The 25,798-nt window shown below is 50.4% G+C and overlaps 1 protein-coding gene across 1 annotated transcript in view; it reads right to left on the bottom strand.

The window, feature by feature from the left end:
• Positions 1 to 1,236: 1,236 nt before the first annotated feature.
• LOC115153627 (protein eyes shut homolog) overlaps positions 1,237 to 25,798 on the bottom strand; it is a 234,015-nt gene continuing 209,453 nt past the window's right edge. The window contains exons 18-21 of the mRNA XM_029699264.1: positions 24,628 to 24,800; positions 2,143 to 2,304; positions 1,889 to 2,010; positions 1,237 to 1,275 (exon numbers count right to left, since the gene is read on the bottom strand). Of these exons, the coding sequence (XP_029555124.1) occupies positions 1,237 to 1,275; positions 1,889 to 2,010; positions 2,143 to 2,304; positions 24,628 to 24,800 (496 nt within the window). The remainder of the gene's footprint in view (positions 1,276 to 1,888; positions 2,011 to 2,142; positions 2,305 to 24,627; positions 24,801 to 25,798) is intronic.

A 25,798-nucleotide genomic window follows, 5' to 3' on the forward strand; every position in this document is an offset into this window, starting at 1 on the left:
TAAACATCAAACCGTTACAGGAACCCCTGGTGGCCCGTCCTGCCTGCCCTCACCTGGAATGATAAACATCAAACCGTTACAGGAACACCCGGTGGCCCGTCCTGCCTGTCCTCACCTGGAATGATAAACATCAAACCGTTACAGGAACCCCTGGTGGCCCATCCTGCCTGCCCTCACCTGGAATGATAAACATCAAACCGTTACAGGAACCCCCGGTGGCCAGTCCTGCCTGCCCTCACCTGGAATAATAAACATCAAACCGTTACAGGAACCCCCGGTGGCCCGTCCTGCCTGCCCTCACCTGGAATGATAAACATTAAACCGTTACAGGAACCCCCGGTGGCCCGTCCTGCCTGTCCTCACCTGGAATAATAAACATCAAACCGTTACAGGAACCCCCGGTGGCCCGTCCTGCCTGCCCTCACCTGGAATGATAAACATCAAACCGTTACAGGAACCCCCGGTGGCCCGTCCTGCCTGTCCTCACCTGGAATGATAAACATCAAACCGTTACAGGAACCCCCGGTGGCCCGTCCTGCCTGCCCTCACCTGGAATGATAAACATCAAACCGTTACAGGAACCCCCGGTGGCCCGTCCTGCCTGCCCTCACCTGGAACGATAAACATCAAACCGTTACAGGAACCCCCGGTGGCCCGTCCTGCCTGCCCTCACCTGGAATGATAAACATCAAACCGTTACAGGAACCCCCGGTGGCCCGTCCTGCCTGCCCTCACCTGGAATGATAAACATCAAACCGTTACAGGAACCCCCGGTGGCCCGTCCTGCCTGCCCTCACCTGGAATGATAAACATCAAACCGTTACAGGAACCCCCGGTGGCCCGTCCTGCCTGCCCTCACCTGGAATGATAAACATCAAACCGTTACAGGAACCCCTGGTGGCCCGTCCTCACCTGGAATGATAAACATCAAACCGTTACAGGAACACCCGGTGGCCCGTCCTGCCTGCCCTCACCTGGAATGATAAACATCAAACCGTTACAGGAACCCCTGGTGGCCCGTCCTGCCTGCCCTCACCTGGAATGATAAACATCAAACCGTTACAGGAACCCCTGGTGGCCCGTCCTCACCTGGAATGATAAACATCAAACCGTTACAGGAACCCCCGGTGGCCAGTCCTGCCTGCCCTCACCTGGAATGATAAACATCAAACCGTTACAGGAACCCCTGGTGGCCCGTCCTGCCTGTCCTCACCTGGAATGATAAACATCAAACCGTTACAGGAACCCCCGGTGGCCCGTCCTGCCTGCCCTCACCTGGAATAATAAACATCAAACCGTTACAGTAACCCCTATTGGCCCGTCCTGCCTGTCCTCACCTGGAATGATAACATCAAACTGTTACAGAAAATATTAATTGCGTGTGTGTTTTCTAATTATTTAGCCAGATCCTGTAAATATCTGATGTGTTTTCAGCACATGTAAGCAGCTGGAATGTTCCTGTCTGTTCTGTACAGGTGTAAGAACATAATGGGGCAGGAGGAGATGGCTGCTGTTATACGGCCACCTAACCAATTGTGTGTCTATTCAGCATTTCACTGTAAGATCTACACCTGTTATGTTCAGCATTTCACTGTAAGATCTACACCTGTTATATTCAGCATTTCACTGTAAGATCTACACCTGTTCACTGTAAGATCTACACCTGTTATATTCAGCATTTCACTGTAAGATCTACACCTGTTATAGTCAGCATTTCACTGTAAGATCTACACCTGTTATATTCAGCATTTCACTGTAAGATCTACACCTGTTATATTCAGCATTTCACTGTAAGATCTACACCTGTTATAGTCAGCATTTCACTGTAAGATCTACACCTGTTATATTCGGAGCATGTGATAAAATAGAATGTGATTTGACATGGTACCGTGTGCCAGGTCCCTCCGCTGGTGTCCACTCTGTTAGTGGACTGTAACACGCTGGTTCCAGAACCCAGGTTGTAGCGCAGCTGGACCAACCCAGATGTCAGGGACACACAGAAGAAGTCTCCTGTGGATGACATGACCAGAGAGGGACAGAGGGACACAATGGTCATTAATGTTGTCATTCTGAATGTATTTATATTATTAGCACATTTCTATAAACCAGTGTAGAGGGATAGAATGGTTACTGTGTTCCTACCGGCCCGGGCACTGAGGTGCTGTGCTGTGTAGAAGAGGATGCCCTCTGGTGACAGAGTCTGGAACTGCAGCCTGAGGTCTGTCCTGTGTCTGATGCTGACTGGAGAGAAAGACATCCAGGATGACTGGTTACCGCTGAAGAATGGGTCACTGATGGCCATGGCTGAAACAAACAAGAATGGGAGAAATACAAACCTCATAAAAAATGTAGAAAATACTTTTAGAATATTTTTTCTTGTTCATTTGGTTCTGAAATTACTTTTACAAGAACAGGATACAAAAAATGGCTGATGTTACTATGAAGATTTATCTTCATAACATCAAGAAGAACCAGAGTAATATGGAAATCTGTAAGGTTTGTTCAGAGTTGTAGTGTAATTCTTATTGCTTATGACAACAATGTTATTGGATTTATCTGTATATTCTCAAACTCCTGTTTTATCAGATTGAAGATGAGAACCTGTTGTATACAGTAGTCTTATTACAGTAATACATACAGCCCTGTGTTTTGTATACAGTAGTCCTACTACAGTAATACATAGAGCCCTGTGTTTTGTATACAGTAGTCCTATTACAGTAATACATACAGCACTGTGTTTTGTATACAGTAGTCCTACTACAGTAATACATAGAGCCCTGTGTTTTGTATACAGTAGTCCTATTACAGTAATACATAGAGCCCTGTGTTTTGTATATTACAGTAATACATAGAGCCCTGTGTTTTGTATACAGTAGTCCTACTACAGTAATACATAGAGCCCTGTGTTTTGTATACAGTAGTCCTATTACAGTAATACATAGAGCCCTGTGTTTTGTATATTACAGTAATACATAGAGCCCTGTGTTTTGTATACAGTAGTCCTACTACAGTAATACATAGAGCCCTGTGTTTTGTATACAGTAGTCCTACTACAGTAATACATAGAGCCCTGTGTTTTGTATACAGTAGTCCTATTACAGTAATACATACAGCCCTGTGTTTTGTATACAGTAGTCCTATTACAGTAATACATAGAGCCCTGTGTTTTGTATACAGTAGTCCTACTACAGTAATACATACAGCCCTGTGTTTTGTATACAGTAGTCATTTACATTACATTTACATTTAAGTCATTTAGCAGACGCTCTTATACAGAGCGACTTACAAATTGGTGCATTCACCTATAATATCCAGTAGAACAACCACTTTACAATAGTGCATCTAAATCTTTTAAAGGGGGGGGGGGGGGTTAGAAGGATTACTTTATCCTGTCCCAGGTATTCCTTAAAGAGGTGGGGTTTCAGGTGTCTCCGGAAGGTGGTGATTGACTCCGCTGTCCTGGCATCGTGAGGGAGCTTGTTCCACCATTGGGGTGCCAGAGCGGCGAACAGTTTTGACTGGGCTGAGCGGGAACTGTGCTTCCTCAGAGGTAGGGAGGCGAGCAGGCCAGAGGTGGATGAACGCAGTGCCCTTGTTTGGGTGTAGGGCCTGATCAGAGCCTGAAGGTACGGAGGTGCCGTTCCCCTCACAGCTCCGTAGGCAAGCACCATGGTCTTGTAGCGGATGCGAGCTTCAACTGGAAGCCAGTGGAGAGAGCGGAGGAGCGGGGTGACGTGAGAGAACTTGGGAAGGTTGAACACCAGACGGGCTGCGGCGTTCTGGATGAGTTGTAGGGGTTTGATGGCACAGGCAGGGAGCCCAGCCAACAGCGAGTTGCAGTAATCCAGACGGGAGATGACAAGTGCCTGGATTAGGACCTGCGCCGCTTCCTGTGTGAGGCAGGGTCGTACTCTGCGAATGTTGTAGAGCATGAACCTACAGGATCGGGTCACCGCCTTGATGTTAGTGGAGAACGACAGGGTGTTGTCCAGGATCACGCCAAGGTTCTTAGCACTCTGGGAGGAGGACACAAGGGAGTTGTCAACCGTGATGGCGAGATCATGGAACGGGCAGTCCTTCCCCGGGAGGAAGAGCAGCTCCGTCTTGCCGAGGTTCAGCTTGAGGTGGTGATCCGTCATCCACACTGATATGTCTGCCAGACATGCAGAGATGCGATTCGCCACCTGGTTGTCAGAAGGGGGAAAGGAGAAGATTAATTGTGTGTCGTCTGCATAGCAATGATAGGAGAGACCGTGTGAGGATATGACAGAGCCAAGTGACTTGGTGTATAGCGAGAATAGGAGAGGGCCTAGAACAGAGCCCTGGGGGACACCAGTGGTGAGAGCACGTGGTGCGGAGACAGATTCTCGCCACGCCACCTGGTAGGAGCGACCTGTCAGGTAGGACGCAATCCTATTACAGTAATACATAGAGACCTGTATTTTGTATACAGTAGTCCTATTACAGTAATACATAGAGCCCTGTGTTTTGTATACAGTAGTCCTATTACAGTAATACATATAGCCCTGTGTTTTGTATACAGTAGTCCTATTACAGTAATACATAGAGCCCTGTATTTTGTATACAGTAGTCCTATTACAGTAATACATAGAGCCCTGTATTTTTTATACAATAGTCCTACTACAGTAATACATAGAGCCCTGTATTTTGTATACAGTAGTCCTACTACAGTAATACATAGAGCCCTGTGTTTTGTATACAGTAGTCCTACTACAGTAATACATAGAGCCCTGTGTTTTATATACAGTAGTCCTACTACAGTAGTCCTACTACAGTAATACATAGAGCCCTGTGTTTTATATACAGTAGTCCTACTACAGTAATACATAGAGCCCTGTGTTTTATATACAGTAGTCCTACTACAGTAGTCCTACTACAGTAATACATAGAGCCCTGTGTTTTATATACAGTAGTCCTACTACAGTAATACATAGAGCCCTGTATTTTGCGTAATAACATTATCATAAAACATAGCCAGGCTGTATCACTACCGACCGTGATTGGGAGTCCCATAGTGCAGCACACAATTGGCCCGGCGTCGTCGGGTTTGCTCTTGCCTAGTTAAATAAAGGTTAAATAAAATGCGGTAAGCTTGGAGATAGTGGGACACACTGAGCTGTGACATTTATTTTCATCTCCTCTTTCTCTCACACAATGGCTTATTTTTCTCTCTGTCCCTACTGCTTTCTGTCTGTCTGTGTTCTTTCCTTTTCTCTCCTCCCCCCTCTCTGTCTCTCCTCCCACCTCTGTCTGTCTCTCCTCCCCCTCTATCCCTCTCTCTGTCTCTCCTCCCCCCTCTCTCCTCCCCCTCTATCCCTCGCTTTGTCTCTCCTCCCCAGCTATCTCTTTCTCTCTGTACTCCTCCCCCTCTATCCCTCTCTCTGTACTCCTCCCCCTCTATCCCTCTCTCTGTACTCCTCCCCCCCTATCCCTCTCTCTGTACTCCTCCCTCCTCTATCCCTCTCTCTGTCTCTCCTCCCCCTCTATCCCTCTCTCTGTACTCCTCCCTCCTCTATCCCTCTCTCTGTCTCTCCTCCCCCTCTATCCCTCTCTCTGTCTCCCCTCCCCCCTCTGTCCCTCTCTCTGTCTCTCCTCCCCCTCTGTTCCTCTCTCTGTCTCTCCTCCCCCTCTATCCCTCTCTCTGTCTCTCCTCCCCCCTCTATCCCTCTGTCTGTCTCTCCTCCCCCCTCTGTTCCTCTCTCTGTCTCTCCTCCCCCCTCTATCCCTCTCTCTGTACTCCTCCCTCCTCTATCCCTCTCTCTGTCTCTCCTCCCCCTCTATCCCTCTCTCAGTCTCTCCTCCCCCCTCTATCCCTCTCTCTGTCTCTCCTCCCCCCTCTATCCCTCTCTCTGTCTCTCCTCCCCCCTCTATCCCTCTCTCTGTCTCTCCTCCCTCCTCTATCTCTCTCTCTCGCCTCCCCCCTCTATCCCTCTCTCTGTCTCCCCTCCCCCCTCTGTCCCTCTCTCTGTCTCTCCTCCCCCTCTGTTCCTCTCTCTGTCTCTCCTCCCCCTCTATCCCTCTCTCTGTCTCTCCTCCCCCCTCTATCCCTCTCTCTGTCTGTCTCTCCTCCCCCCTCTGTCCCTCTCTCTGTCTCTCCTCCCCCCTCTATCCCTCTCTCTGTCTCTCCTCCCTCCTCTATCCCTCTCTCTCTCTCCTTCCCGTCTATACCTCTCTCTGTCTCTCCTCCCCCCTCTATCCCTCTGTCTGTCTCTCCTCCCCCCTCTGTTCCTCTCTCTGTCTCTCCTCCCCCCTCTATCCCTCTCTCTGTACTCCTCCCTCCTCTATCCCTCTCTCTGTCTCTCCTCCCCCTCTATCCCTCTCTCAGTCTCTCCTCCCCCCTCTATCCCTCTCTCTGTCTCTCCTCCCCCCTCTATCCCTCTCTCTGTCTCTCCTCCCCCCTCTATCCCTCTCTCTGTCTCTCGCCTCCCCCCTCTATCCCTCTCTCTGTCTCCCCTCCCCCCTCTGTCCCTCTCTCTGTCTCTCCTCCCCCTCTGTTCCTCTCTCTGTCTCTCCTCCCCCTCTATCCCTCTCTCTGTCTCTCCTCCCCCCTCTATCCCTCTCTCTGTCTGTCTCTCCTCCCCCCTCTGTCCCTCTCTCTGTCTCTCCTCCCCCCTCTATCCCTCTCTCTGTCTCTCCTCCCTCCTCTATCCCTCTCTCTGTCTCTCCTCCCCCTCTATCCCTCTCTCTGTCTCTCCTCCCCCCTCTATCCCTCTCTCTGTCTGTCTCCCCTCCCCCCTCTGTCCCTCTCTCTGTCTCTCCTCCCCCCTCTATCCATGTATCTTTCCCCTTAATCATACTGCTAACCCTAATGCCTGACCATAGACCAAAAAACAAATTTGAGTTTTCATGAATTTTTACAATATAGCCAATTTTGACTTTGCAGCTGGCCTATCTAGTGGAAATCGTTCAGTTCTGCCCCAGGACAAGACTCATGACAATAAACGTTAACTTTCCTTCCGTTGGCCCTAAGCCTTCAATCTTTTCAGATCTACCATTTTATAAAGCACTCTCACATCTGAGTTTTCTTGCTGCAGTTGCGCGGCAATAATGTAATTACTTATATTTGCAGATCTTCAATGTTTGTTTATCTCTAAAGTCACATGCTTGTCACATGCTTGGTAAACAACACGTGTAGGCTAACAGTGAAATTCTTACTTACAGGCCCTTCCCAACAATACAGAGAGAAAAATAGAGAAATAATAGAAAAATAATAACTCAATGAAAACATCCACAATGAGTAACAATAACTTGGCTATAAACATGGGGTACCAGTACTGAGTAATGATAACTTGTCTATAAACATGGGGTACCAGTACTGAGTCATGATAACTTGGATATAAACATGGGGTACCAGAACCGCGTAATGATAACTTGGCTATAAACATGGGGTACCAGTACTGAGTCATGATAACTTGGCTATAAACATGGGGTACCAGTACTGAGTCATGATAACTTGGCTATATACAAGGGGTACCAGTACTGAGTAATGATAACTTGTCTATAAACATGGGGTACCAGTACTGAGTCATGATAACTTGGCTATAAACATGGGGTACCAGTACTGAGTAATGATAACTTGTCTATAAACATGGGGTACCAGTACTGAGTCATGATAACTTGGCTATAAACATGGGGTACCAGAACCGCGTAATGATAACTTGGCTATTAACATGGGGTACCAGTACCAAGTCCATGTGCGGGGGTAGATAGGTAACCGGAGACAAGGCAATAGGATGAAAGGACTAGGCAACAGGATAAATAATAAACAGCAGCGTATGTGATGAGTCAAAAGAATGTAGAATTCTTGTAGGATGTAGAATTCTCACCATGGAGAAGCTTCACGAGACCCTTCAGATCTGGAAACATTGAAGGAGAAGGGCCAAGGGGAAGGAGTAGGGCCAAGGGGAAGGAGAAGGGCCAAGGGGAAGGAGTAAGGCCAAGGGGAAGGAGAAGGGCCAAGGGGAAGGAGAAGGGCCAAGGGGAAGGAGAAGGGCCAAGGGGAAGGAGAAGGGCCAAGGGGAAGGAGTAAGGCCAAAGGGAAGGAGTAAGGCCAAAGGGAAGGAGTAAGGCCAAAGGGAAGTAGTAAGGCCAAAGGGATGGAGTAAGGCCAAAGGGATGGAGTATGGCCAAGGGGAAGGAGTAGAGCCAAGGGTAAGTAGTAAGGCCAAAGGGAAGGAGTAAGGCCAAGGGGAAGGAGTAAGGTCAAGGGGAAGGAGTAAGGTCAAGGGAAGGAGTAAGGCAAGGGAAGGAGTAAGGCCAAGGGGAAGGAGTAAGGCCAAGGGGAAGGAGTAAGGCCAAGGGGAAGGAGTAAGGCCAAGGGGAAGGAGTAAGGCCAAGGGGAAGGAGTAAGGCCAAGGGGAAGGAGTAAGGCCAAGGGGAAGGAGAAGGGCCAAGGGGAAGGAGTAAGGCCAAGGGGAAGGAGTAAGGCCAAGGGGAAGGAGAAGGGCCAAGGGGAAGGAGTAGAGCCAAGGGGAAGGAGTAAGGCCAAAGGGAAGTAGTAAGGCCAAAGGGATGGAGTAAGGCCAAAGGGATGGAGTATGGCCAAGGGGAAGGAGAAGGGCCAAGGGGAAGGAGTAAGGCCAAGGGGAAGGAGTAAGGCCAAAGGGAAGGAGTAAGGCCAAGGGGAAGGAGTAAGGCCAAGGGGAAGGAGTAAGGCCAAGGGGAAGGAGTAAGGCCAAGGGGAAGGAGAAGGGCCAAGGGGAAGGAGTAAGGCCAAGGGGAAGGAGTAAGACCAAGGGGAAGGAGTAAGGCCAAGGGGAAGGAGTAAGGCCAAGGGGAAGGAGTAAGGCCAAGGAGAAGGAGAAGGGCCAAGGGGAAGGAGTAAGGCCAAGGGGAAGGAGTAAGGCCAAGGGGAAGGAGAAGGGCCAAGGGGAAGGAGTAGAGCCAAGGGGAAGGAGTAAGGCCAAAGGGAAGTAGTAAGGCCAAAGGGATGGAGTAAGGCCAAAGGGATGGAGTATGGCCAAGGGGAAGGAGTAGAGCCAAGGGTAAGTAGTAAGGCCAAAGGGAAGGAGTAAGGCCAAGGGGAAGGAGTAAGGCCAAGGGGAAGGAGTAAGGCCAAGGGGAAGGAGTAAGGCCAAGGGGAAGGAGTAAGGCCAAGGGGAAGGAGAAGGGCCAAGGGGAAGGAGTAAGGCCAAGGGGAAGGAGTAAGGCCAAGGGGAAGGAGTAAGGCCAAGGGGAAGGAGTAAGGCCAATGGGAAGGAGTAAGGCCAAGGGGAAGGAGTAAGACCAAGGGGAAGGAGTAAGGCCAAGGGGAAGGAGTAAGGCCAAAGGGAAGGAGTAAGGCCAAAGGGAAGGAGTAAGGCCAAGGGGAAGGAGTAAGGCCAAAGGGAAGGAGTAGAGCCAAGGGGAAGGAGTAAGGCCAAAGGGAAGGAGTAAGACCAAGGGGAAGGAGTAGAGCCAAGGGGAAGGAGTAAGGCCAAAGGGAAGGAGTAGAGCCAAGGGGAAGGAGTAGAGCCAAGGGGAAGGAGTAGGCCAAGGGGAAGGAGTAAGGCCAAAGGGAAGGAGTAAGGCCAAGGGGAAGGAGTAAGGCCAAAGGGAAGGAGTAAGGCCAAGGGGAAGGAGAAGGGCCAAGGGGAAGGAGTAAGGCCAAGGGGAAGGAGTAAGGCCAAGGGGAAGGAGTAAGGCCAAAGGGAAGGAGTAAGGCCAAGGGGAAGGAGTAAGGCCAAGGGGAAGGAGTAAGGCCAAGGGGAAGGAGTAAGGCCAAAGGGAAGGAGTAGGAAGGGAATTGGTACGGGCTGTAAGAGACAGAGGGCTATAGCCACAGTAGGCTATTATGCAATGTCATTCTCTAATTGAACCTATTGGCGCAGCCAGTTCTAACAGGTCACAGGTCACAGTGTACTGAATATGGATTCATTTAAATGAGCTCACCCCAGAGCCCAATGTTCCTTGGCAATTTGTACCAGAGAGCTATACTGACTGACTGGATTTGATTGAAATCTCATTAATATAACCACTGATGCACTGCTCTGACTGCCAGGCTGGGATATAACCACTGAAGCGCTGCTCTGACTGCCAGTCTGGGAGCAGGACTGCATCTATAGTATCTGGTGGATTATCTGGTGTATTAATGCAAAAAATATACAGTACCAGTCAAAAGTTTGGATACACCTTCCCATTCATGGGTTTTTCTTTATTTTTACTATTTTCTACATTGTATAATAATAGTGAAGACATCAAAACTTTGAAATAACACATATGGAATCATGTAGTAACCAAAAAAGTGTTAATCAAATCAAAATATATTCAAAGTAGCCACCCTTTGCCTTAATGATAGCTTTGCACACTCTTGGCATTCTCTCAACCAGCTTCATGAGGAATGCTTTTCCAATAGTCTTGAAGGAGTTCCCACATATGCTGAGCACTTGTTGGCTGCTTTTCCTTCACTCTGCGGTCCAACTCATCCCAAACCATCTCAATTAGGTTGAGGTCGGGTGATTGTGGAGGCCAGATCATCTGATGCAGCACTCCATCACTCTCCTTCTTGGTCAAATAGACCTTACATAGCCTGGAGGTGTGTTGGGTCATTGTCCTGAGGAAAAACTAATGGTAGTCCCAAAGCGCAAACCAGATGGGATGGCGTATTGCTGCAGAATGCTGTGGTAGTCATGCTGCTTAAGTGTGCCTTGAATTCTAAGTAAATCACAGACAGCGTCAGCAGCAAAGCACCCCTACACTCGGTGGCCTCAAAAAAAAGGCCTCAAATGGAGGCCGCCATTAAACGTTTCCAGCATTGCAGGAGCTGTGTTTACTTTGCGTTGTTCCGGGACAAAGTGGACTGCGCTGACTTCCAATGTAGCAACTGCTTGCTTGCGGAGGACTACAGGAGCGAAGTGGCTACTCTTAGCAAGCAAGTAGCAAACCTACATAAGCTACTGGGGAACCCACGCCCACCTACTTTTTATTTTTCTTCCACTCTAGGAGCCGGACGCCGCTCTGGTCTGGTGGAAGTTTCGCCGCCGTGTCGGCTCTCCACAGCTGACTGGCTGGTGCTAGGCAGGGTTCCATCCCCGAAGTGGTCTCCCCTTCCCTGGAGAACCGAGCTGTTCTCGACCCAACCAACCAGCCATGGAGGTACGTCACTCGCCATGGAAGTCGAAGAAGGCGTCCTCTGGCAACGGGGGTCTCCATGGAGATGTTGAGCCAGGAACTAACACAGACCAAAAACAGCTTTGCCGCCCTGGATCCAGAGGTTCCGGAGCCTTCGTTCTCGGTGGCTTCCCAATCAAGATCGGATCCAGAGGTACCTGCATCTTCGTCCTCGGTTCTGTCTCCCTCTCCGGTGGCTTCTACCTCGGGTTCAGATCTTCGGAGCTCCCAGCCTCACCAGACCGCGAGGCTGCCTGAGAGACCGGCCCATTCAACATCCCCAGCTGTCATCATAGGCAGCTCTATGGTGAGAAACATCTCGGTCCCCAAGGCAAAAGAACAGGACATAACAAGGGCGTGTCGACTGTTCTACCACAGATGCAGGGAGCTGACACTGTCATAGTCCATGTGGAGTCAAATGACATCAGGAGGGCTAGCTCGGAACATTTGAAAATGGATTTTAAAGAACTGATTTTAGCATTAAAAGACTCCAAAAAAGGGCCAATAATTTCAGGTCCACTACCACTGTTGGGCCGCGGGTGTGAAAGATTCAGCAGACTGCTGGCATTACACATCTGGCTAAAAGACTACTGTAGCTCGACTGGAGTCACTTTTATTGATAACTTTGACACCTTCTGGAAACAGAAGATACTCTACAGGAATGACGGAGTCCATCCAAATCATCTTGGCTCCTGGAGTCTGTCCATGCATTTCAAGACTGCGTTGAAACAATGACTGGTAAATGATCCAAGACCAGCTCAGTTAATCCCTACCATTGTGACAATGAGTCGCCATAATGCTGCATGAAATGTACATGATCTTAGGGGCATTGGCAAACACAATGTAAGTAATTTAATTTATGTACCCCTAATTGCACTGAATACATCTGTTTATCCTACAGCTATTGTAAGCAGTAGTCATGAGCCTATAAACCAGAGTTCCACTGTTAGCACTGAGGCGGTGTGCAATAGTAGGAAGACCACTTTATGCAGCTCACCCTGCACTATCAGCTCCAATGTAAATTTTTATTTATTTATTTATTTCACCTTTATTTAACCAGGTAGGCAAGTTGAGAACAAGTTCTCATTTACAATTGCGACCTGGCCAAGATAAAGCAAAGCAGTTCGACAACATACAACAACACAGAGTTACACATGGAGTAAAACAACATACAATCAATGATGCAGTAGAAAAAAAATAAGACTATATACAATGTGAGCAAATGATGTGAGATAAGGGAGGTAAAGGCAAAAAAATGCCATGGTGGCAAAGTAAATAAAGTATAGCAAGAAAAACACTGGAATGGTAGATTAAAATATAAATAATATGGTGCAAAGGAGCAAAATAAATAAAATGAATAAATACAGTAGGGGAAGAGGTAGTAGTTTGGGCTAAATTATAGATGGGCTAAGTACAGGTGCAGTGATCTGTGAGCTGCTCTGACAGCTGGTGCTTAAAGCTAGTGAGGGAGATAAGTGTTTCCAGTTTCAGAGATTTTTGTAGTTCGTTCCAGTCATTGGCAGCAGAGAACTGGAAGGAGAGACGACCAAAGGAGGAGTTGGCTTTAGGGGTGACCAGAGAGATATACCTGCTGGAGCGTATGCTACAGGTGGGTGCTGCTATGGTGACCAGTGAGCGGAGATAAGGGGGGACTTTACCTAGAAGAGTCTTGTAGATGACCTGGAGCCAATGTGTTTGGCGACGATTATGAAGCGAAGGCCAGCCAACGAGAGCTTACAGGTCGCAGTGGTGGGTAGTATATGGGGCTTTGGTGACAAAACGGATGGCACTGTGATAGACTGCATCCAGCTTGTTGAGTAGGGTATTGGAGGCTATTTTGTAAATGACATCGCCGAAGTCGAGGATTGGTAGGATGGTCAGTTTTACGAGGGTATGTTTGGCAGCATGAGTGAAGGATGCTTTGTTGCGAAATAGGAAGCCAATTCTAGATTTTACTTTGGATTGGAGATGATTGATGTGAGTCTGGAAGGAGAGTTTACAGTCTAACCAGACACCTAGGTATTTGTAGTTGTCCACAAATTCTAAGTTAGAACCGTCCAGAGAAGTTATGCTGGACGGGCGGGCAGGTGCAGGCAGCGATCGGTTGAAGAGCATGCATTTAGTTTTACTTGTGTTTAGGAGCAGTTGGAGACCACGGAAGGAGAGTTGAATGGCATTGAAGCTCGTCTGGAGGGTTGTTAACACAGTGTCCAAAGAAGGGCCAGAAGTATACAGAATGGTGTCGTCTGCATAGAGGTGGATCAGAGATTCACCAGCAGCAAGAGCGACATCATTTATGTCTACAGAGAAAAGAGTTGGCCCAAGAATTGAACCCTGTGGTACCCCCATAGAGACTGCCAGAGGTCCAGACAGTAGGCCCTCCGATTTGACACACTGAACTCTGTCAGAGAAGTAGTTGGTGAACCAGGCGACGCAATCGTTTGAGAAACCAAGGCTACTGAGTCTGCCGATGAGGATGTGGTGATTAACAGAGTCAAAAGCTTTGGCCAGGTCAATGAATACGGCAGCACAGTATTGTTTCTTATCGATGGCGGTTACGATGTCGTTTAGGACCTTGAGCGTGGCTGAGGTGCACCCATGACCAGCTCTGAAACCAGATTGCATAGCGGAGAGGGTGCGGTGGGATTCAAAATAGTCGGTAATCTGTTTGTTGACTTGGCTTTCGAAGACCTTAGAAAGGCAGGGTAGGATGGATATAGGTCTGTAGCAATTTGGGTCAAGAGTGTCACCTCCTTTGAAGAGGGGGATGACAGCAGCTGCTTTCCAATCTATGGGAATCTCAGACGACACGAAAGAGAGGTTGAACAGGCTAGTAATAGGGGTTGCAATAATTTCGGCAGATAATTTTAGAAAGAAAGGGTCCAGATTGTCAAGCCCAGCTGATTTGTAGGGGTCCAGATTTTGCAGCTCTTTCAGAACATCAGCTGAATGGATTTGGGAGAAGGAGAAATGGGGGAGGCTTGGGCGAGTAGCTGTGGGGGGTGCAGTGCTGTTGAATGCAGTAGGGGTAGTTAGGTGGAAAGCATGGCCAGCCGTAGAAAAATGCTTATTGAAATTCTCAATTATAGTGGGCTTATCGGTGGTGACAGAGTTTCCTATCCTCAGTGCAGTGGGCAGTTGGGAGGAGGTGTTCTTATTCTCCATGGACTTTACAATGTCCCAGAACTTTTTAGAGTTGGAGTTGCACGAAGCAAATTTCTGTTTGAAAAAGCTAGCCTTGGCTTTTCTAACTGCCTGTGTGTATTGGTTTCTAACTTCCCTAAAAAGTTGCATATCGCGGGGGCAGTTCGATGCTAATGCAGAACGCCACAGGATATTTTTGTGTTGGTTAAGGGCAGTCAGGTCTGGGGAGAACCAAGGGCTATATCTGTTCCTGGTTCTAAATTTCTTGAAAGGGGCATGCTTATTTAAGATGGAGAGGAAGGCATTTAAAAAAAATAACCAGGCATCCTCTACTGACGGGATGAGGTCAATATCCTTCCAGGATACCAGGGCCAGGTCGATTAGAAAGGCTTGCTCGTTGAAATGTTTCAGGGAGCGTTTGACAGTGATGAGTGGAGGTCGTTTGACCGCTGACCCATTACGGGTGCAGGCAATGAGGCAGTGATCGCTGAGATCTTGGTTGAAAACAGCAGATGTGTATTTAGAGGGCACGTTGGTTAGGATGATATCTATGAGGGTGCCAGTGTTTGCGGCTTTGGGGTTGTACCTGGTGGGTTCATTAATAATTTGTGTGAGATTGAGGGCATCAAGCTTGGATTGTAGGATGGCTGGGGTGTTAAGCATGTCCCAGTTTAGGTCACCTAGTAGCACGAGCTCTGAAGATAGATGAGGGGCAATCAGTTCACATATGGTGTCCAGAGCACAGCTAGGGGCCGAGGGGGGTCTATAGCAGGCGGCAATGGTGAGAGACTTGTTTTTGGAGAGGTGGATTTTTAAAAGTAGAAGTTCAAATTGTTTAGGTACAGACCTGGATGGCAGGACAGAACTCTGCAGGCTATCTCTGCAGTAATATTGCAACACCGCCCCCTTTGGTCGTTCTATCTTGTCTGAAAACGTTGTAGTTAGGGATGAAGATTTCAGAGTCTTTGGTGGACTTCCTAAGCCAAGATTCAGACACAGCTAGGACATCCGGGTTGGCAGAGTGTGCTAAATCAGTGAATAAAACAAAATAACATGAGTAAGTCTACCTCTGATAAGCTTCCGAGTAAAGCATTAAAAACAATCAAGCAACCCAGAAAAGTGCTACAAATAGCCCATATTAACATATGTAACCTAAGAGACAAGGTACATGAAGTCAATAACTTTCTTGTAACAGATGACATTCATATTCTGATTATCTCTGAAACTCACTTAGATAATACATTTGATGATACAGTGGTAGCGATACATGGTTTTAACATCTACCGAAAAGACAGAAATAAGATAAATTAAATAAAAGAATGATAGTAAAAAGCTTTGGGGCACCTTAAATGAAATTTTGGGAAAAAAAGACAACTCGGCTCCTTCATTCATTGAATCAGACTGTCACGTCCTGGCACTTACACAAATTACTGATGATTGGCTGAGATAAATTGATAATAAAATGATTGTGGGGGCTGTCTTATTAGACTTCAGTGCAGCTTTGACATTATCGATCATAGTCTGCTGCTGGAAAAACGTATGTGTTATGGCTTTACACCCACTACTATAATGTGGATCAAGAGTTACTTGTCTAACAGAACACAGAGGGTGTTCTTTAATGGAAGCCTCTCAAATATAATCCAGTTAGAATCAGGAATTCTCCAGGGTAGCTATTTAGGCCCCTTGCGTTCATTTTATTTTACTAACGACATGCCACTGACTGAGTGAAGCCAGAGTGTCTATGTATGCGGATGACTCAACACTATACACGTCAGCTACTACAGCAACTGAAATGACTGCAACACTCAACAAAGAGCTGCAGTTAGTTTCAGAGTGGGTGGCAAGGAATAAGTTAGCCCTAAATATTTCTGAAACTAAAAGCATTGTATTTGGAACAAAACACTGTCACGTCCTGACCAGCAGATGGAGCTATTGTTTTAGTGTTGGGGTCAGGACGTGGCAGTTTTTGTGTATGTGAATGTTTGATTGTTGATTTGGGACTTCCAATTGAAGGCAGGTGTGTTGAGTTCAAGTGGATGCTCTACTCCTTTTTTTGGTAATAAATCACCATGAGTATTCACATACCTGCTGCGCCTTGGTTCATTTCAGAAGACAGCCGTTACAGAACCACCCACCAAACCAGGACCAAGCAGCAGAAGAGGAGGAAGCCACAGGAGAGAAAAAAGGAAGAATGGACATGGGAGGACGTCCTGGATGGCAAGGGAGCCTACACCTGGGAAGAGATCCTGGCCGGAAGGGATCGCCTCCCATGGGAACAGGTGGAGGCACTCAGGAGAGTGGAGGCAGTTGGACAGAGGAACCAACGGGAATGTTTTGCTGGAACACGGTTGGGTAGGAAACCCAAGAGGCAGCCCCAAGATTTTTTTGGGGGGGGCACACGGGTAGCTTGGCCAGGCCAGGGAAGAGCCGTAAGCCAGCTACCCGTGACTACAGGGAGGTGCGTATGAGGTGGAGGGCGCCATGTTACGCTGAGGTACGCACCATCTCGCCGATACGGACGCACAGCCCAGTCCGCCCGGTACCAGCCCCACGCATCAGGAGTCTGGTGCGTCAGCCCAGCCTCGCCAGTCGTGAGTCATCAGAGCTGCCCGCCAGTCAACAGTCACCAGAGCTGCCCGCCAGTCGACAGTCGCCAGAGCTGCCCGCCAGTCGACAGTCGTCAGAGCTGTTCGCCAGTCGACAGTCGTCGGAGCTGCCCGCCAGTCAACCATCACCAGAGCTGCCCGACAGTCAACAGTCGTCAGAGCTGCCCGCCAGTCAACAGTCGTCGGAGCTGCCCGCCAGTCAACAATTGTCGGAGCTGCCCGCCAGTCAACAGTCGTCGGAGCTGCCCGCCAGTCAACAGTCGTCGGAGCTGCCCGCCAGTCAACAGTCGTCGGAGCTGCCCGCCAGTCAACAGTCGTCGGAGCTGCTCGCCAGTCAACAGTCGCCGGAGTGGCCAGACTGCGCTGAACTGCCGGAGTGGCCAGACTGCGCTGAACTGCCGGAGTGGCCAGACTGCGCTGAACTGCCGGAGTGGCCAGACTGCCCTGAACTGCCGGAGTGGCCAGACTGCCCTGAACTGCCGGAGTGTCCCTCCTGCCCTCCGGCCCAGCCCGAGTGGCCCTCCTGCCCTCCGGCCCAGCCCGAGTGGCCCTCCTGCCCTCCGGCCCAGCCCGAGTGGTCCTCCTGCCCTCCGGCCCAGCCCGAGTGGCCCTCCTGCCCTCCGGCCCAGCCCGAGTGGCCCTCCTGCCCTCCGGCCCAGCCCGAGTGGCCCTCCTGCCCTCCGGCCCAGCCCGAGTGGTCCTCCTGCCCTCCGGCCCAGCCCGAGTGGCCCTCCTGCCCTTCGGCCCAGCCCGAGTGGCCCTCCTGTCCTCCGGCCCAGCCCGAGTGGCCCTCCTGTCCTCCGGCCCAGCCCGAGTGGCCCTCCTGTCCTCCGGCCCAGCACAAGTGGCCCTCCTGTCCTCCGGCCCAGCACGAGTGGTCCATCTGCCAGGGTCAGCCCAAGTGGCCCATCTGCCCGGCGCAGCTAGCAGCGCCACCAAAGTGGGCTACGCCGAAGGTGGAGCAAGGTCCACGCCCTGCACCTGAGCCACCTCCAGGATAGGTGGGTTGGGGAGGGAGGGTGTAGCACAGTGCCGTCGGTGACGGCAGCCACCCTCCCTTCCCTCCCTTTTTGTTTTAGGGTTATTGTTTATGGGTTTTGTGTTGGGTTTTTTTTGTTGGTAGGTGCATTCCGGGGTCTGCACCTTGAGGGGGGGGTACTGTCACGTCCTGACCAGCAGATGGAGCTATTGTTTTAGTGTTGGGGTCAGGACGTGGCAGTTTTTGTGTATGTGAATGTTTGATTGTTGATTTGGGACTTCCAATTGAAGGCAGGTGTGTTGAGTTCAAGTGGATGCTCTACTCCTTTTTTTGGTAATAAATCACCATGAGTATTCACATACCTGCTGCGCCTTGGTTCATTTCAGAAGACAGCCGTTACAGAACCACCCACCAAACCAGGACCAAGCAGCAGAAGAGGAGGAAGCCACAGGAGAGAAAAAAGGAAGAATGGACATGGGAGGACGTCCTGGATGGCAAGGGAGCCTACACCTGGGAAGAGATCCTGGCCGGAAGGGATCGCCTCCCATGGGAACAGGTGGAGGCACTCAGGAGAGTGGAGGCAGTTGGACAGAGGAACCAACGGGAATGTTTTGCTGGAACACGGTTGGGTAGGAAACCCAAGAGGCAGCCCCAAGATTTTTTTTGGGGGGGCACACGGGTAGCTTGGCCAGGCCAGGGAAGAGCCGTAAGCCAGCTACCCGTGACTACAGGGAGGTGCGTATGAGGTGGAGGGCGCCATGTTACGCTGAGGTACGCACCATCTCGCCGATACGGACGCACAGCCCAGTCCGCCCGGTACCAGCCCCACGCATCAGGAGTCTGGTGCGTCAGCCCAGCCTCGCCAGTCGTGAGTCACCAGAGCTGCCCGCCAGTCAACAGTCACCAGAGCTGCCCGCCAGTCGACAGTCGCCAGAGCTGCCCGCCAGTCGACAGTCGTCAGAGCTGTTCGCCAGTCGACAGTCGTCGGAGCTGCCCGCCAGTCAACCATCACCAGAGCTGCCCGACAGTCAACAGTCGTCAGAGCTGCCCGCCAGTCAACAGTCGTCGGAGCTGCCCGCCAGTCAACAATTGTCGGAGCTGCCCGCCAGTCAACAGTCGTCGGAGCTGCCCGCCAGTCAACAGTCGTCGGAGCTGCCCGCCAGTCAACAGTCGTCGGAGCTGCCCGCCAGTCAACAGTCGTCGGAGCTGCTCGCCGGAGTGGCCAGACTGCGCTGAACTGCCGGAGTGGCCAGACTGCGCTGAACTGCCGGAGTGGCCAGACTGCGCTGAACTGCCGGAGTGGCCAGACTGCCCTGAACTGCCGGAGTGGCCAGACTGCCCTGAACTGCCGGAGTGTCCCTCCTGCCCTCCGGCCCAGCCCGAGTGGCCCTCCTGCCCTCCGGCCCAGCCCGAGTGGCCCTCCTGCCCTCCGGCCCAGCCCGAGTGGCCCTCCTGCCCTCCGGCCCAGCCCGAGTGGTCCTCCTGCCCTCCGGCCCAGCCCGAGTGGCCCTCCTGCCCTCCGGCCCAGCCCGAGTGGCCCTCCTGCCCTCCGGCCCAGCCCGAGTGGCCCTCCTGCCCTCCGGCCCAGCCCGAGTGGTCCTCCTGCCCTCCGGCCCAGCCCGAGTGGCCCTCCTGCCCTTCGGCCCAGCCCGAGTGGCCCTCCTGTCCTCCGGCCCAGCACGAGTGGTCCATCTGCCAGGGTCAGCCCAAGTGGCCCATCTGCCCGGCGCAGCTAGCAGCGCCACCAAAGTGGGCTACGCCGAAGGTGGAGCAAGGTCCACGCCCTGCACCTGAGCCACCTCCAGGATAGGTGGGTTGGGGAGGGAGGGTGTAGCACAGTGCCGTCGGTGACGGCAGCCACCCTCCCTTCCCTCCCTTTTTGTTTTAGGGTTATTGTTTATGGGTTTTGTGTTGGGGTTTTTTGTTGGTAGGTGCATTCCGGGGTCTGCACCTTGAGGGGGGGGTACTGTCACGTCCTGACCAGCAGATGGAGCTATTGTTTTAGTGTTGGGGTCAGGACGTGGCAGTTTTTGTGTATGTGAATGTTTGATTGTTGATTTGGGACTTCCAATTGAAGGCAGGTGTGTTGAGTTCAAGTGGATGCTCTACTCCTTTTTTTGGTAATAAATCACCATGAGTATTCACATACCTGCTGCGCCTTGGTTCATTTCAGAAGACAGCCGTTACAGAACCACCCACCAAACCAGGACCAAGCAGCAGAAGAGGAGGAAGCCACAGGAGAGAAAAAAGGAAGAATGGACATGGGAGGACGTCCTGGATGGCAAGGGAGCCTACACCTGGGAAGAGATCCTGGCCGGAAGGGATCGCCTCCCATGGGAACAGGTGGAGGCACTCAGGAGAGTGGAGGCAGTTGGACAGAGGAACCAACGGGAATGTTTTGCTGGAACACGGTTGGGTAGGAAACCCAAGAGGCAGCCCCAAGATTTTTTTTGGGGGGGCACACGGGTAGCTTGGCCAGGCCAGGGAAGAGCCGTAAGCCAGCTACCCGTGACTACAGGGAGGTGCGTATGAGGTGGAGGGCGCCATGTTACGCTGAGGTACGCACCATCTCGCCGATACGGACGCACAGCCCAGTCCGCCCGGTACCAGCCCCACGCATCAGGAGTCTGGTGCGTCAGCCCAGCCTCGCCAGTCGTGAGTCACCAGAGCTGCCCGCCAGTCAACAGTCACCAGAGCTGCCCGCCAGTCGACAGTCGCCAGAGCTGCCCGCCAGTCGACAGTCGTCAGAGCTGTTCGCCAGTCGACAGTCGTCGGAGCTGCCCGCCAGTCAACCATCACCAGAGCTGCCCGACAGTCAACAGTCGTCAGAGCTGCCCGCCAGTCAACAGTCGTCGGAGCTGCCCGCCAGTCAACAATTGTCGGAGCTGCCCGCCAGTCAACAGTCGTCGGAGCTGCCCGCCAGTCAACAGTCGTCGGAGCTGCCCGCCAGTCAACAGTCGTCGGAGCTGCCCGCCAGTCAACAGTCGTCGGAGCTGCTCGCCGGAGTGGCCAGACTGCGCTGAACTGCCGGAGTGGCCAGACTGCGCTGAACTGCCGGAGTGGCCAGACTGCGCTGAACTGCCGGAGTGGCCAGACTGCCCTGAACTGCCGGAGTGGCCAGACTGCCCTGAACTGCCGGAGTGTCCCTCCTGCCCTCCGGCCCAGCCCGAGTGGCCCTCCTGCCCTCCGGCCCAGCCCGAGTGGCCCTCCTGCCCTCCGGCCCAGCCCGAGTGGCCCTCCTGCCCTCCGGCCCAGCCCGAGTGGTCCTCCTGCCCTCCGGCCCAGCCCGAGTGGCCCTCCTGCCCTCCGGCCCAGCCCGAGTGGCCCTCCTGCCCTCCGGCCCAGCCCGAGTGGCCCTCCTGCCCTCCGGCCCAGCCCGAGTGGTCCTCCTGCCCTCCGGCCCAGCCCGAGTGGCCCTCCTGCCCTTCGGCCCAGCCCGAGTGGCCCTCCTGTCCTCCGGCCCAGCCCGAGTGGCCCTCCTGTCCTCCGGCCCAGCCCGAGTGGCCCTCCTGTCCTCCGGCCCAGCACAAGTGGCCCTCCTGTCCTCCGGCCCAGCACGAGTGGTCCATCTGCCAGGGTCAGCCCAAGTGGCCCATCTGCCCGGCGCAGCTAGCAGCGCCACCAAAGTGGGCTACGCCGAAGGTGGAGCAAGGTCCACGCCCTGCACCTGAGCCACCTCCAGGATAGGTGGGTTGGGGAGGGAGGGTGTAGCACAGTGCCGTCGGTGACGGCAGCCACCCTCCCTTCCCTCCCTTTTTGTTTTAGGGTTATTGTTTATGGGTTTTGTGTTGGGGTTTTTTGTTGGTAGGTGCATTCCGGGGTCTGCACCTTGAGGGGGGGGTACTGTCACGTCCTGACCAGCAGATGGAGCTATTGTTTTAGTGTTGGGGTCAGGACGTGGCAGTTTTTGTGTATGTGAATGTTTGATTGTTGATTTGGGACTTCCAATTGAAGGCAGGTGTGTTGAGTTGCCTTTGATTGGAAGTCGTGGAAACCCTAAACCTCAACTAAATAAATAATGTGGAAATTGAGCAAGTTGAGATTACTAAACTGCTTGGAGTAACCCTGGAATGTAAACTGTCATGGTCAAAACATATTGATACAACAGTAGCTAGGATGGGGAGAAGTTTGTCCATAATAAAGTGTTGCTCTGCCTTCTTAACAACACTATCAACAAGGCAGGTCCTACAGGCCCTAGTTTTGCAATTGGCTCATAACAGGGCAGCACGGCTGGCCCTTGGATGTACACAGAGACCTAATATTAATAATATGCATGTCAATCTCTCCTGGCTGAAAGTGGAGGAGAGATTGACTTCATCACTACTTGTATTTATGAGAGGTATTGACATGTTGAATGCACTGAGCTGTCTGTCTAAACTACTGGCACAGAGCTCGGACACCCATACATACCCCACAAGACATGCCACAAGAGGTCTCTTCACAGTCCCCAAATCCAGACAGACTATGGGAGGCACACAGTACTACATAGAGCCATGACTACAATAAACTCTATTCCACATCAAGAAACTGACGCAAGCAGTAAAATTAGATTTAAAAAACAGATTTCAAAAACACCTTATGGAACAGCGGGGACTGTGAAGCAACACAAGTATTGGCACAGTCACACACACACACGATAACATAATACACATGGATTTAGTACTGTAGATATGTGGTAGTGATGGAGTAGGGGCCTGAGGGCACACAATGTGTTGTGAAATCTGTGAATGTATAGTAATGTTTTTAAAATGGTATAAACTGCCTTAATTTTGCTGGACCCCAGGAAGAATAGCTGCTGCTTTGGCAACAGCTAATGGGGATCCATAATAAATACAAAATACACCATCACACCTCCTCCTCTATGCTTCATGGTGGGAACCACACATGCGGAGATCATCTGTTCAGCTATTCTGCGTCCCACAAAGACACGGCGGTTGAAACCAAAAATCTGACATTTGGACTCATCAGACCAAAGGACAGATTTCCACTGGTCTAATGTCCATTGCTCGTGTTTCTTGGCCCAAGCAAGTCTCTTCTTCTTATTGGTGTCCTTTAGTAGTGGTTTCTATGCAGCAATTCGACCATGAAGGCCTGATTCATGTGTCTGTTACTTGAACTCTGTCAAGCATTTATTTGGGCTGTAATTTCTGAGGCTGGTAACTCTTATGAACTTATCCTCTGCAGCAGAGGTAACTCTGGGTCATCCTTTCCTGTGGCGGTCCTCATGAGAAGCAGTTTCATCATAGCACTTGATGGTTTTTGTGACTGCACTTGAAGAAACTTTCAAAGTTCTTGAAATTTTCCAGATTTACTGACCTTCATGTCTTAAAGTAATGATGGACTGTCATTTCTCTTTGCTTATTTGAGCTGTTCTTGCCATAATATGGACTTGGTCTTTTACCAAATAGGGCTATCTTCTGTATACCACCTCTACCTTGTCACAAGACAGCTGATTGTCTCAAACACATTAAGAAGGAAATAAATTCCACAAATTAACTTTTGACAAGGCACACCTGTTAATTAAAATGCATTCCAGGTGACTACCTCATGAAGCTGGTTGAGAGAATTACAAGAGTGTGCAAAGCCATCAAGGGAAAGGGTGGCTACTTTGAATAATCTAAAATCAAAAATATATTATGATTTGTTTAACACTTTTTTGGTAACTACATGATTCCATATGTGTTATTGCATAGTTTTGATGTCTTCACTATTATTCTACAATGTAGAAAATAGTAAAAATGAAGAAAAACCCTTGAATGAGTAGGTGTGTCCAAACTTTTGACTGGTACGGTATCTATTTCTTTGTGTCAAGCTATCAATCAAAGGGGAAAGACAAATGGTTATATGAGAGGGACTGAGATCTATTCATTTGATGTAATTACATTTTAAAACCCTGGAAATTGATACTATAGGATAACGGGGAAAAAACGTATACCAACGTTTTGGTCTCAATAGACCATCAGTGTTTTACGGAGAATTTAACAGAAAGGTTAACAGAGAGGTTAACAGAGAGCTTAACAGAGAGGTTAACAGAGAGCTTAACAGAGAGGTTAACGGAGAGCTTAACGGAGAGTTTAACGGAGAGGTTAACGGAGAGTTTAACGGAGAGTTTAACGGAGAGCTTAACGGAGAGCTTAACGGAGAGTTTAACGGAGAGCTTAACGGAGAGTTTAACGGAGAGGTTAACGGAGAGGTTAACGGAGAGGTTAACGGAGAGTTAAACAGAAAGGTTAACGGAGAGGTTAACGTAACGGAGAGGTTAACGGAGAGGTTAACAGAGAGGTTAACGTAACGGAGAGTTTAACAGAAAGGTTAACGGAGAGGTTAACGTAACGGAGAGTTTAACGGAGAGGTTAACGGAGAGGTTAACGGAGATAGGTTAACAGAGAGGTTAACAGAGAGGTTAATCGCTTTCTTTTTCTTATTTTTTTGGAACAAACTGGTTGGGTTGGTTGGTTATTATTTTGACCTAATACTATTTGGTTAGTGTTTGGTCAGTATTCTGACCCAATAGTATTTGGTCAGTATTCTGACTTAATAGTATTTGGTTAGTGTTTGGTCAGTATTCTGACCTAATAGTATTTGGTTAGTGTTTGGTCAGTATTCTGACCTAATACTATTTGGTTAGTGTTTGGTCAGTATTCTGACCTAATAGTATTTGGTCAGTATTCTGACTTAATAGTATTTGGTTAGTGTTTGGTCAGTATTCTGACCTAATAGTATTTGGTTAGTGTTTGGTCAGTATTCTGACCTAATAGTATTTGGTTAGTGTTTGGTCAGTATTCTGACCTTGCTGACAGTGCAGTCCGCCGGTGCCCAAGGGGCAGAGGCAGGTGTATCCGTCTGGAAGGGGTACGCAGGTGGAACCACGGGCACACAAAGGAGGGGGACGGTGTTCAGCGTCGCACACAGACACGGTCTCAGAGCAGAGTGCTCCCTTCCAGCCGAATGGGCACTGGCAGCTAGGGGAGAGAGGAACACATGGGTTAGGGTTACTGGCAGCTAGGGGAGAGAGGAACACATGGGTTAGGGTAACTGGCAGCTAGGGGAGAGAGGAACACATGGGTTAGGGTAACTGGCAGCTAGGGGAGAGAGGAACACATGGGTTAGGGTTACTGGCAGCTAGGGGAGAGAGGAACACATGGGTTAGGGTTACTGGCAGCTAGGGGAGAGAGGAACACATGGGTTAGGGTAACTGGCAGCTAGGGGAGAGAGGAACACATGGGTTAGGGTAACTGGCAGCTAGGGGAGAGAGGAACACATGGGTTAGGGTTACTGGCAGCTAGGGGAGAGAGGAACACATGGGTTAGGGTTACTGGCAGCTAGGGGAGAGAGGAACACATGGGTTAGGGTAACTGGCAGCTAGGGGAGAGAGGAACACATGGGTTAGGGTAACTGGCAGCTAGGGGAGAGAGGAACACATGGGTTAGGGTTACTGGCAGCTAGGGGAGAGAGGAACACATGGGTTAGGGTTACTGGCAGCTAGGGGAGAGAGGAACACATGGGTTAGGGTAACTGGCAGCTAGGGGAGAGAGGAACACATGGGTTAGGGTTACTGGCAGCTAGGGGAGAGAGGAACACATGGGTTAGGGTAACTGGCAGCTAGGGGAGAGAGGAACACATGGGTTAGGGTTACTGGCAGCTAGGGGAGATGTCATGAGGTTTACGTAACATCAGAATAACTACTTCTACTACTGGCACAGACAGTGCTGCTAGTAGTGCTACAGGGGAGAGCAGAATGACATGGAGTACGACTAGTAATACTGTAGTACAGGGCACTGGCTTATTACTAGTAATACTGTCGTACAGGGGACTGGCTTACTACTAGTGATACTGTAGTACAGGGGACTGGCTTATTACTAGTAATCCTGTAGTACAGGGGACTGGCTTATTACTAGTAATACTGTAGTACAGGGGCACTGGCTTATTACTAGTAATACTGTCGTACAGGGGACTGGCT

Source organism: Salmo trutta, chromosome 18 (assembly GCF_901001165.1).
Source record: "Salmo trutta chromosome 18, fSalTru1.1, whole genome shotgun sequence".
NCBI lineage: Eukaryota > Metazoa > Chordata > Actinopteri > Salmoniformes > Salmonidae > Salmo > Salmo trutta.